The sequence below is a fragment of the Molothrus aeneus genome, chromosome 3 (genome assembly GCF_037042795.1).
Source record: "Molothrus aeneus isolate 106 chromosome 3, BPBGC_Maene_1.0, whole genome shotgun sequence".
In the NCBI taxonomy this organism is placed as follows: Eukaryota; Metazoa; Chordata; class Aves; order Passeriformes; family Icteridae; genus Molothrus; species Molothrus aeneus.
Window position 1 is genome coordinate 47394195 of NC_089648.1, and position 11896 is coordinate 47406090.

Sequence of the window (11896 nt, forward strand, 5' to 3'; positions counted from 1 at the left end):
ATTCAAGAAATGGGAAACTAGCCTGATATTCAATGATAGCAAATTATATAAAGAGAGCACTCAAGGAAGATAAAACCACAACAGAAAAGTTAAATTAATTCTCTCAGTCTGCTCTGCCAGTGAAGGCAGATAGGACAGTTCTCACACAATGGTCATTCCTTATGTAGGATAGAAATGAACCATTGTCTCTGAGTGTCAATAGAACATATTTTAGAACAAATCCAATTCATAAGGTGGACTTCAAAAAATTTCCAATACCAGCTGATGTTCTATTGGGGCCTGTTAATACCAGTTACAGGGGCCTTAGCACAAAAGCAAGCAGCAAAGTAGAAAAAAGCAATTTTATATTTTCACATATCAGTTTTCATTTTTAACTGAATTTATGGAGAGTAGAGAGGCATAGACAGTAATCCAGTGAACAACAGACATGATATTTCTGCAGACTTCAGATATTTCTTCACAAAGCTAATTGGTAGGAACGATGACAAAACAGTGTTAAGGTACAAATAAATAAATATGTCATATCAGGGAAAAACTAACATAACTTTTCAGAAAACCCCCACATATCTCAGAAGCTAAATACCTTCTTTTTGGAGCAGGTAATCGTATGAGTAATACTATACTAAGAGTACTTAGGATTTAAGAAAGCTTTTGATGAGGTCTCTTATTAAAGTCTCTGACAGAAATAGAGGTAGTACAGGATACAACAGAAGGTCTTGGATTAATAATTGGTTAACAGATAGGAACCAAAGTGTAGGAAATAAAATTTGTGTTAATAAAGTAAGGGTAACACACGAGGATAACCCTGTGTATAACAGCCTCTAAAATAAGCCTTAACATTTACAAAGAAGATTTTGTGGTAATTTTAAGGTATTTTCTGACAACATTCATTCAGTGCATGGTGATAATTAAAAAAGTAATGGACAATTGGAAGTTTATCAGGAAAGGTCTGAGAGCAATACTGAAATTTTTACCTCATGAGGGAGTTTAACCACGCTGTACCCTTACCCTGAATACTGAATGTAGCTTTGCTTGCCCACATTTCATATTGAAATTAGAAGTACAGAATAATGATCAGGATTAACAAATGATGAATAGTTTTGTATGAACTTCTGAAGGTAATGCAGTTATCAAAAAATAGTTTTAAGGAAACATTTCTTCACACAAGATATAATTAATTTATAAGATTGAGGGAGAACTTCTTTATAGGGAGTGTTACTGAGCACTGGAACAGGCTGACCAGAAAGATTGTTGAATCTCCTCTCCAGGAGATATATAAATAAAAGCCATCTGGACAAAATCCTGAGTAACGTGCTTTAGTGGACCCTGCTTGAGCAGGGAGGCTGGATTAGATGATCTCTGGTGGTCTGTCCCAACCTTAACCATTTTGTGATTCTGTGAAACTCCAGAGACCAAAGCATAAATGATACAAAATGGGATTGGACAAACTCCTAAAGGAAACTTTCATGGGTGGCTGGTAGCCCTAGGACTTGGGAACTTGCTACAGACTGGAACTGCGGAGATATGCTCTGTCCTGCTCTTGTTTCTTTTCATATTCAGCCTCTCTCTCAACAGCCAACTTTTTGCTGGCAAACCAGATTTAGAAATTCTACTTTAAGATGTACAGTAATAGCAATAATAGTAATAATAGTGTTTGAGAAAACACTATTGAAAAATTAGAGCTGACCTGCTAATCTGAGCTGCTTACACACTGGAGGGCATTTGTGCCTTGCACGCCTCTCTCCAACCATGTCTGGTGATAACCCTCAGCATTCCTTAGATACCTATGGGTGAAAGGACAATTATTTCAGGTGCAATCATGTCCAATGACTTCATGGCCCTCCAGTTCAGACTGCAGGCACACATGTTAATTACTGCCATCTGTGACAGTGGTTTATGCAGCAAGCACTTCTGCCACCCAGAAGATAAAGTGAAATCCCTGTATTGTTTCACGTGGGTCAGGGAGCCACAGTTAGTAATGACTTTGTTCAGCATTTTTCTGGGCTGCATGTGGCAGGTGCAATGCTTCTGGTCTCTCACTACTGTTACCAGCTCACTGATGTATCAGGCCCCTAAAGAATCTTTCTCAGTGGGTGACACTGCTTTAGTTATAATTTTACTCCATTTTACTCTATAATTTTAGCTTTTTGTTTTCTGTCTAAGAAACCTCAATGCAAGCACCTCCATGTTAAGAACCTAAGTTTCAAAGGTATATTTTAGAGGCATTTGGACATAGCTTTTTGAGAAAGCTAAGGTCATTTAACATTTTTAAAAGTCTTCAATGAGACAAGAAACCTGCAGGAGTTAACAAGGATTGTAGGACATAAAAATCTGATAGCAAGGACATAATGCAGAAAAAAATAAAGCACAAATGAACACATTGTGCTGACTGATAGATATGAACTCTAGCAGTATTGCTGAGAAGGCAGGCACAGGAGTTCGATGAACCTTTTGAGCTGATATAACTCATGCAGCTGCCAGTTGTGTAGTTGAAAAGCTATACTATTTGTGAATTTAGGAGTAATGCAAAGCAATATATTTTCAAGAAGGAATTTCTCTTGATCTCTATGGTGTTTGTCACCAACCATAATTTTTCCAATGTTAATCTATGAAAATTATTCTCCCAGCACCTTCTAATTAATACAATTAATGGGATCCATCCAATGTAGGAATACTTGTTTTGAAACTAATTTCTGCTTTCCTTGGGATATATGTCTTTCCTTTTTTTCATGTCACAAAGCCTCTGAAGATGATTAGTGAAGCAAGTTAAACATAAAAAAAAATAGATTGAAATCTGCATTTATGAACACACATCTCAGCCCAATTCATACCACTACATGAGCTTAACCTATAAGAGCATTTTTGTAATTGTTGTTATCTATAGAAATATTTGCACTCTCTAGAATTCCAAACATTTGAACTGGAACTCCTTAATCTGTTGCCTGACAATAATTTTATCAAAAAGTATTTATCATTGAGTGACACCATAGAAGTAATAATAAAACATCATCAGAAACACCTTTGAGAAATTAAACACAATTTTATGAAATTCATTCCTTTGAGCTATTTGATCAATATAGCCCCACTTATCTTTAAACAGAAGTGTTATCTTCCACCATATCTAAAGCTACTTTAGTAGGTTCTACTGAATGAACTTGTAAAAAATTCACAATTTTCTCGTGAAATTTGCAATAAAGTGCATGACTCGATCCTTTCCATCCTCTTTCCAACACATATAACCATGTTTATGAGTTTCCTGTACAATGGATAGTATGCAGCAATCAGGTTATCAAAAATCATTGTGAAGATAATATACTTACCATCTACTTTGATCTGAAAATCTTTACAATTGTGCCATCTGCTTCATCATAATTCATTTTAAGCCTTATACTCAAGAAAAACGAACTGCCTGGCAATACAAATCTGACAAAATTTAATCAAGACCAGAAACATCTCACTGTTCTCTAAAATTAATTTCTAAACAGTCCAAATTTGGTGCAATTATCTTAATCATTCCATTTCCAAAGTTTCTTCTGCAAAGTCTGCATGTTAATCTGTTGGAATGGAAACCTTGTTTATAAGGGGGTATTTGTACAATAAAGTGTAAGCATGGTCCATAAATTGCAAACAGCATTCAAATGAATGCTCACATACATTTTAAAATGCTCAGTACATTCTATAAGGCTAACAGGTAGGCAATGATTGAAATGTAGTCCAGGTAGAGGCACTAAGTATTTCTATTAGCTTATTCAGAAGTGGGGTACTTGGAAGATGAGGTGATAAAAGGACATTTACACCATCATCTCTCCTGCTCCCTGTAGAAGAGGAACAGGAAAAGTGAGGAATTTGGTGGAGACTTCATGCTGATCACTAGCCGGGGTGCAGTTGTCTTGTGGGTTTTGGAAGTCAGTGTAACCTACAGCAATCTCATAACCATGCTGCACTTTCTCATGGCAACGCCAGGAATTCATTTTCTCTGCATTCAGCATGGAAGTAGCACAGCAGTGGTGCGCACTATCTCTTGCCTTGTTCTGGGGGCAGCCCGGGGGCTCTTCCCCAGGAAAGGAAGAAAGTGTCCCCCGTAATTCTTCACAGTGCTACCAAAGCACCAGTGGCTGCCTCGTCTAAGCTGAGAATCCTTGACTCTGAGGTTATCTTGCTAAAGACCAGAATATCTCACTTGGAAAGTTACCCTGGGCAAGTGCCACCCCTTCCGCCCTTATCACGCTAAGGATTGTGCCTAATTTTAACCAATGTGCTTTTTGATGCCTTTGATTTCCATAGGAAGTTTGGGCTCAAAGTTAAGCATCCATTTAGGTGCATTTCAAGATAAGAATGACTTTCAAGCCTAAAATTTCAGATGTAGACATGCCAAAACTACAATATTGAATTATCTTTGAGGAAAACTTAAAAAAAATAATAGCCTTGAAAATTCTTTGCAACTACTATATGGTCATACAGCCTTACATTGACAGATGCACAGATTTGTTACAGCATTTAGCGGCTGTTGCCCACTCTGGGAAAAAATTTACTCTCATATGGGCAACTATGCTTGACTGATACATAATAAAATAACTAAACCTCTTTCTTCTTTAATGTGGAGTCTTATATGCAAATTTTAATCTAAGATAAGCAATGCATTAAATGGACCTTTGAAAATAGATTTTATTGACTGAGAAGTTTTTACCCAGATAATGTTTATTCTTCTTAATAAACAACTGTGTAAAAAACCCCAACAGGTCTGGCACATTTCCATGCAGCTTCATGTACCTACCAGAGTGTGGAGACTGAGTGTAGTTAAAAGTCATCATCAGTAATTAATTATCATTTTGTCACATGAAGGATAAATTTTCATGTCAAATGCAAACTACTTAAAGACATCCTCCTATATGGATGACCTCTTTATGTTCTTATGGCATGGACAGGTTTCATGTAAAGAAACTTGGGCAACAAATTGTGTGCTATTTATTTCTGATTATCATTAAAGCTATAATTGTGTACCCAGGTATTGGTTTGGGCATTCAGCCAGCTTCAGGTAGGCTGCAGGAGCAGAGGAAGGGTAAGCAGAGGAGCTGGATGGTTCAGGCTGGGAAAGGGCTCATGTGTCTGGGGAGTTTCCATGGCCCTGCCCTGGCTCAGTGAGGACTGAGGAGTGTGCCTTGCTGGCACAGGCAGTCAGTCAGCTCAGTGGTCTTACTGCATCCCCTTGTGGCTGGGCGCCTACAAGAGCTAAACATTGTCCATTCCCATGAGAACCAGAGGTCAGGTAGGAAGAAAGCAGCATTCCTGCCCTGGAAAAGGGGACAAACTGGATCTTGGAAGGGAAAGCAATTAACTTCTTCACAATGCCAACCTGTGCATTTCCTAGAAACATGCCCTTTCCTCAGAGTCTCTGCTGAAGAGATTCTCCAACCAGTGATACCCCATAATTCCTCCCAGCACATTTTGCAGCCCACCATAAAGACTGTGTAGAGGCCTATGAGTAATTGTGGAGGAGGAATGTTTCTGACTACACTTTATCCCCCTATTTCCAAACATAGCATGGATGGAGCAGCTCTGCTCAGACTATTATTCAGAGTGGCTTTGTGTTGTCTTTGAAGAATAATTTCACTTTTAACAATACAGTGAATGTATGGGATTTGAAACAACAGAAATGCAACCATTTACACCGATTTTCATGAATACTAACTTCACTTTAAATAGAAGGAAAAAAAGTCTTTGGAATCTACCCAACAGCAATTGGGTAGGGTAAATAACTTGTCTGTCTGGAAAGAAATGTGAAGTTACAGCTTGTTACATAATTTCAGTGACATTTTTTGCTTTAATTTAACAATAAATTAATGGCAGACACAGATTAATAACAAAAAAGCAAATCTGAATCTCAAGCTGCATGATCTGTGAAATTGTGACCTTTCCTAAGAGAAGGGTTGCCCTGTGGGCTACCCCTATTTTCAAAAGTATCAGTTCAGAAGTCTAAAAATATCTTGCAACAATTATTTTTCATCAGTCAGTAACATTATAAAAATAGGTATCTAATTAAAATTTCTCACAATCAGTGACTGAAGTTGCTGCTTACAATGATCTTTTTTTTTAAATGAACCTTCAGAGGGTGTTGTCTGTTCCAAAAGAGATAAGGTCCACTAATGTTAACAGGAGTGAGACAGAGATGCAGCCAGTCTTTTGAGGTAACTCTTCAGGCACAGTGAGTTAGCAGAGCACCCCAGAGTGCCTTGAAGGGAGAGATGGCTATTTAGATCAACAAAGGATTTACCCCTTTCATGTTTATTTGTCACCCTGGCCTTCCACAGGATCTAATCATATCTGTCAACAATAGAAAATCTTAATAGCTCATGTTGAAGTCTTGCTAGCAGCTCATTTTCTCATCTGAACAGGGCATAAATGAACTGCAAATGTCAGGTCATTGCTTCATGCTCTCACTTGTCCCCCAGCCCCCTCAAATTGCAGCATTTTCTGGTTTTGTGTCCAGATCAATCCAGTTCCCTTCTAAATGTTGTAAATATGTAACCCTTCCTGGAGATTCCTTTTCTTTTTTTTTTTTTTTTGTCACAATATATGTTCTTACCTCATTTTATTTAGTCATCTCTGTGCGAATGAAAGGTGTGGAGTCAGCTTAGTAAGCGCAGGGAATCATAAAAATCAAATCCATGCAGGACATACACTCAGATAAACAGAATAGTTGCAAGGCTATAGCAATAATGTGGGCAGATTTGCAATTTTATACTTAGAAATCCCATTTTGAAGACCACAACTGGACTACAGAAATATCACAATAATATATCACAAGTTGATTTTCTATCAAATGCAATTACTGCTGCAATTTATGTTGGTCCACCTAGCCTGGCTATAAACCAATGTCTCTTCTTTAAAAAAACTGCTATTATCGTTATTTTTCTTTTGATATTTAAAATAAGAAGACCTGTTGACTATGAACAGATTGTGCGGAGCGATAGCTTTGACTATTGCTCAAGCTGCAGACAAGATGCATGAGCCTCTGCCTGCCCTTTCCCACAGCGCCTGGCTTTGCAGGGACTACCTGGACAGGGGAGGAATTTTCAGGTTTCTTTCCTCACTATTCGCAGAGCCAGGAAATCAGTTCACATGCAGCAAAGCCAGCAGTTAATCCTGAGGAGTCAGGATTAGTCACCTCGGAGTCCTCGCCGAGCCCTGATCCCGTTTTGTCAAACTCTCGGCGATGGAAGCGAGCGGGAGCATCAGCCCCACGGGCTCACGGGCCCCACGGACCTACCCCGGCCCCGTCGGAGGGGCGAGGCCCCCCGCCCCGCATGCAGCTGCTCACATCTGTTAACTTTTATTTACAAACACGCGAACCGCCCTGTGTGCGAACAGGGACAGCGCCGGGGAGACGCCCGATCCCTTGCGGGCGCTCCTGCGCCGCCGAGCCCTCTTCCCGCTGCCCGCAGCCGGGGCCCCTCCGCCCCCCGGAACGCACCCCCGCACCCCTCCCGCTTCTCCACGTTCGCCGCACGGTGCCCGCGGGTGGCAGCGGCCGGCGCTCCCCCGGGAAGGAGCCGCACCCCCGGGCCGGGTGCCGGCGGGTGACCCGGCACAGGCGCGTCCTTGCGGAGCCGCCGCGGAGCGCGCAGAGCCCCGGGGCCGGCCCGGGAAGGCAGGGGCTGCCCCATACCCACCTTCCGTGTGCACGGCGGAGACGTAGGTCCAGTTGTACCGCTTGACGATGTCAAGCATGGCCCTGGCCTGCAGCGTGTCGGAGGGGACCACCCTGAGGAAGTACTTGTACAGCGTTTTGTCGCTCAGGTCGATGCTGGTGGCGGAGTAGGCGATCTGGGGGATGTCGAAGAGCTGGAGCAGATTTTGGACTTGGATAGCAACTGAGCTGGAGCCGGGGCCGATGACCCCCGCGATGGGCTTTTTCACTCTGGTCTGGGGCTGGGTCTGGGAGTCGGAAATGCAGCGGGTGCCTCCATCCCTGTCATCCCTGATGGAGATGAGAGAGTCCCGAATGAACTCAATGCTCTGCTCCAGGGCCACGGAGGAGTGCCAGCAGGAGTCTCGGATCTCGCTGCCTAGGGTGATGTTAGGTAGCAGGACCGGGTCTGCGTTAATTTTATCCAAAGTGTGAAACATGGCTTCGACTCTCTGGATGCCGTATTGCTCCCGGATTTCCCCGCACTTCCTCTCGGGCACTTTCTCAGCTGGTGGCTGGTGATGGACAGAGAAGAGGGCCCCAATGATGACATCCCCGTCCATCCGAGCCACCGACCGCTGTGAGGAGGCTGCAGAGAGAAGAACCCTCCGACCCCCACTCTTGGGCAGCACGTCCATCTCCAGCAGCAGAGCAGGGAAAAAGACCAGCAGCACACCAATCATTTTGTTGCACGATGTCATCCAGACCCAGGTTACAAATTTCATGGGCTCCTCTTGCCTGCACATGGTTTAAGAACATGTAGGAAATGGCATCTGCTTCTCCCCGACGATGGCCAGGTTGCTCCAAATACCATCACAGCAAAGCCTCACAGCATCACTCTTGAAGGTGCCAAGACTGCCGTCATCCTAGTGACTTTTAACCTGGTGGCATAGAAAGAGGGGATAAAATGGGCTAACCAGGAAATTGATGTCAAACCTGAGCTCGATAAAGCAGCCCTGCACAGCTAGAGATGTCTGCTTTCTCAAAAGCCCAGGGCAATGTGCTCCGATAAGACGCTCAACAAGAAGTTTCAAGAGGGATTAAATCATGTACTTTTTGCCTTGGTATGCGATCATGCATACTCACATATGTTGAGTTTCTACAATCCTTTTTGCGTCTGCATTTCAAGCCAAGGCAGCTACTTCCCACATCTCCAGCCAGCACACACACCCCCTCTGCCCCCGGGAAGTTTTAAAAGTTTCTATGGGTAGGCAGCTCATCAGAGAAGAGCCCTAGCCCGGCCCCAGCGGCCCCAGCCCTGAAAGCAGAGTGACAAGCGCTCCTTTCTTTGCATTCTGATTACCTGAAGGCATCTTTCTCAGTTTAGACATTTCCTTTCTCCATCCATAACGAGAGCAAAAAGAGAAAGCGAGTGGTCTGCCCTGCCAGCCACGGGAAATGTCATTTAAAGGTCAGGGAAGAGAGGAAGAAAAAAAAGCACTCTACAGTTTAGATTAACTTTTCCGTGTGTAGGGGGCAAAAACTGTAATCCAGTTAGGGGCACACACATGAAGGCAGGGGAAAATACATATTAGTTACTAAGGCAACCGCGGGCAAAGCCCCGATGTGCCTTACCAGCACGCCTGCCGTGCAGAGAGGCTTCGGGCGGGGAGCGGCGGCGAGCCCGGCGACAGGGCTTGGCGGCTGGGAACGCCGTGCTGGGAGGGGAGATGGAACCACCGCCCGGGAGCGCGGCCGAGCCTCGTCCCTGTTGCTCGAGGAGCCGTCAGCACCCGAGACAGCGCCCGCAGCCGGGGCAGCCGCGGACCGCGGGCCCCAGCCCCGCTGCCCCCCCGTCCGCCGCCTCCCTGTCCCGGTGTCCCCTGCCCGCAGCCTCCTGTGTCGCTGTCCCGACACCCCGCTGCCCCGGCGCTCCAGTGTCCCAGTGTCCCGCTGTCCCGGGCCCGCCACCGCCGGCTCGGCCGCCCGCCAGCACTGCGGGGCGCTTCCCCAAAACTTCTGCCCCCCGCCAGGCGCTGCTGCCGCGCTGTCCCCGGATGCACACGCACGGTGGCTGGCACACACACACGCCCCGCTCGCACACACACACTCACACTCACACACCCGCACACCCCTCCCGGCGCCCGGAGCCCGCCGCGGCACGCACCGCCCCGCGCTGGCCGCCGCTCCGTCCCTCCCCGCCGGGGCCAGGGGTGCCGGGGCCGGCGGGGCTGCGTGTCCGCCGAACGGCGCGGGGGGCTGGGGACGGTCCCGAGGAAGGCGACGCTCCGAAGGGAGCCGCCGTCCTGCTGCGGGTCCGCACCCACGGGCGGGCAGAGCCGCCCGGAGCCGGCTCCCGCGGGCAGCCCCGCAGCCCCGGGGCCATCTGCCCGCCCTGCCTGCCCCGCGGGCCGGCCCGCGGCTGAGCCCCGCGCTTCGCTCGGAGGGTCACCCCTGAGACGTACCTGGCCGGGCGAGGCAGCGGCTCCCTGCCTGCTGGGAGCGGGCATTGGCGGCTCTCCGGCCGCCCCGAGCTGGCGCGCTGGCGGCGGGGCGACGGCTGTGGGCTGGGCGCGGGTGCCCTCTGTCTTCAGCACCGCTCCACCGCAAGGAAAAAAACAGGTCATCCCGGGCTCATCCATTATCTCATACAGAAGGTTCAGTCATTTTCTCCCCGTCCTTAATTTTTTCGGCTATTGTCTTGTAAACGAGTAAGAAAACATCACCCGGAGCACGCTGCGGCTGTAGGGGAGGCGTTGGCTTTCACCTCCCGTGGCTCTTAATTCATTATCTCCCCGCCTCAATTAGCAAGAACGAGTGTTAAAGCAAGAGGCTGCTGCTAGAAGGGGACCCAGACCACGCTCGGGAGACCTGAGACAATGAAATGTGCTGTTCGGCCTCACGGGCAGGGCTTCGCTATTTAAATAAATATTTATATTTGGAAAAAAAAAAAAAAACAAACCAGAAAAAATACACTGCAACAAGGTAAATCACCTGTAAAGATAGAGGCATAAAAGGCATTGAAATTGCAGTTTTCAGGTCAAGATGAACCTAAATGAAGCACGTGAGAGGCATGCCAGATTAAAATAATACCAGATTGAATAATCATAATTCAGACGACCTGCTTGCATCCCTAACACAGGTCTCGGGTGTTTTACTTGACTGTATGAAAGTTAAAGTTAGATTACCTCCCCGCTGGGAACTCTATAGATATTTGCCCTACTTTTGAAAGAAAGAGGCAAGGACAAACATTTAACTATTGCTCATTCAGAGATGGGTTTGCAGTGAGTGCTGCCTCAGGGGTGTCTTCTCCTTGTGTCAATATCTGAGCTGATTTTATTGTCACACAGCTAGTTATCTGCACTGTGTTTGTCCACGAGCTGTGTTTATTATGGAGGACCCAGCCCAGGGGGTTGCTGGTGCCCTCTTTCCCTGCAGGTGATGTTTTCCAAGGATCAGGGTCAGAAGGGCTGCCTGTCCTCTGCCTGTGGGCATGAAGCTTCCCCAAGGCCAGCCTAGGGCAGTTCTGCCAGGGCCAGATCTGGAGAGACATTCAGATGTGCACAAAAGGGGGAACAAATTCCCTTTCACCCATGTTTTAATGATTAAACTTTAGTTTCTGCCCTTGACACAATGAGCCTGCAGCACGCCAACAAATTATTCCAATGGTTAAGTTTTGGGTTGCTTCTCTGGCTTTGGCAAGGGAAGCATTTGCAAATGCTCCCACTGGTTCTTCCTGACATACAGCACCCTGTAGCCTTCATCCCCCGTAACCTGGCACTCAGAAAGACAGCAGGTCTTTATGCTGAGGCTTGTGCAGAGCTGTCACACAGAGCTGTTTTCCCTCAGTGATGGTCTGAGTTTTGCTGAGACTGGAAAGCAGGTCACTGGGTCCTGGTGCCCAGCCATGGCTGCAAATGCTGCCTCTCCCACCCCTGCAGCAGCAGGTGGGAGTAGATGGAAATGGGCAGAAGTCTGGGGCTCATATGAAGACATCTGGGATATTTTTAGGAAAGGCCAGGGAAAGACAGCTCTGGAATTGCAGTGGCTTTGATTTCCCCTTCCCTAATAGGGAAAGCAAAGGTTTTGCCCAAGGGGAAGTAGCCCATGTCCCCAGTCCTACCACCTTCACAAATTTCTTAACAGATGGTCCCTTTATCATCTGGTAACCATCCTTGAGGCACTACATGGGACTGCATTTTTTGCACAGATATGAGCTGCCATCAAGAAGGGAATCAGGACAAAACCAGAGCAAGGCTGGAGCTGTCT

The 11896-nt window shown here is 46.1% G+C and overlaps 1 protein-coding gene across 5 annotated transcripts in view; it reads right to left on the bottom strand.

Moving 5' to 3' along the window:
* Positions 1-10311, bottom strand: part of GRM1 (glutamate metabotropic receptor 1) — a 184008-nt gene extending 173697 nt beyond the window's left edge. For all 5 annotated transcript variants that reach the window (XM_066546831.1, XM_066546832.1, XM_066546834.1 and 2 more), the window contains exons 1-2: positions 10093-10311; positions 7671-8568 (exon numbers count right to left, since the gene is read on the bottom strand). In XM_066546831.1, coding sequence (XP_066402928.1) covers positions 7671-8433 — 763 coding nt within the window. In that variant the 5' untranslated portion in view covers positions 8434-8568; positions 10093-10311. The remainder of the gene's footprint in view (positions 1-7670; positions 8569-10092) is intronic.
* Between the last annotated feature and the right edge of the window lie 1585 nt (positions 10312-11896).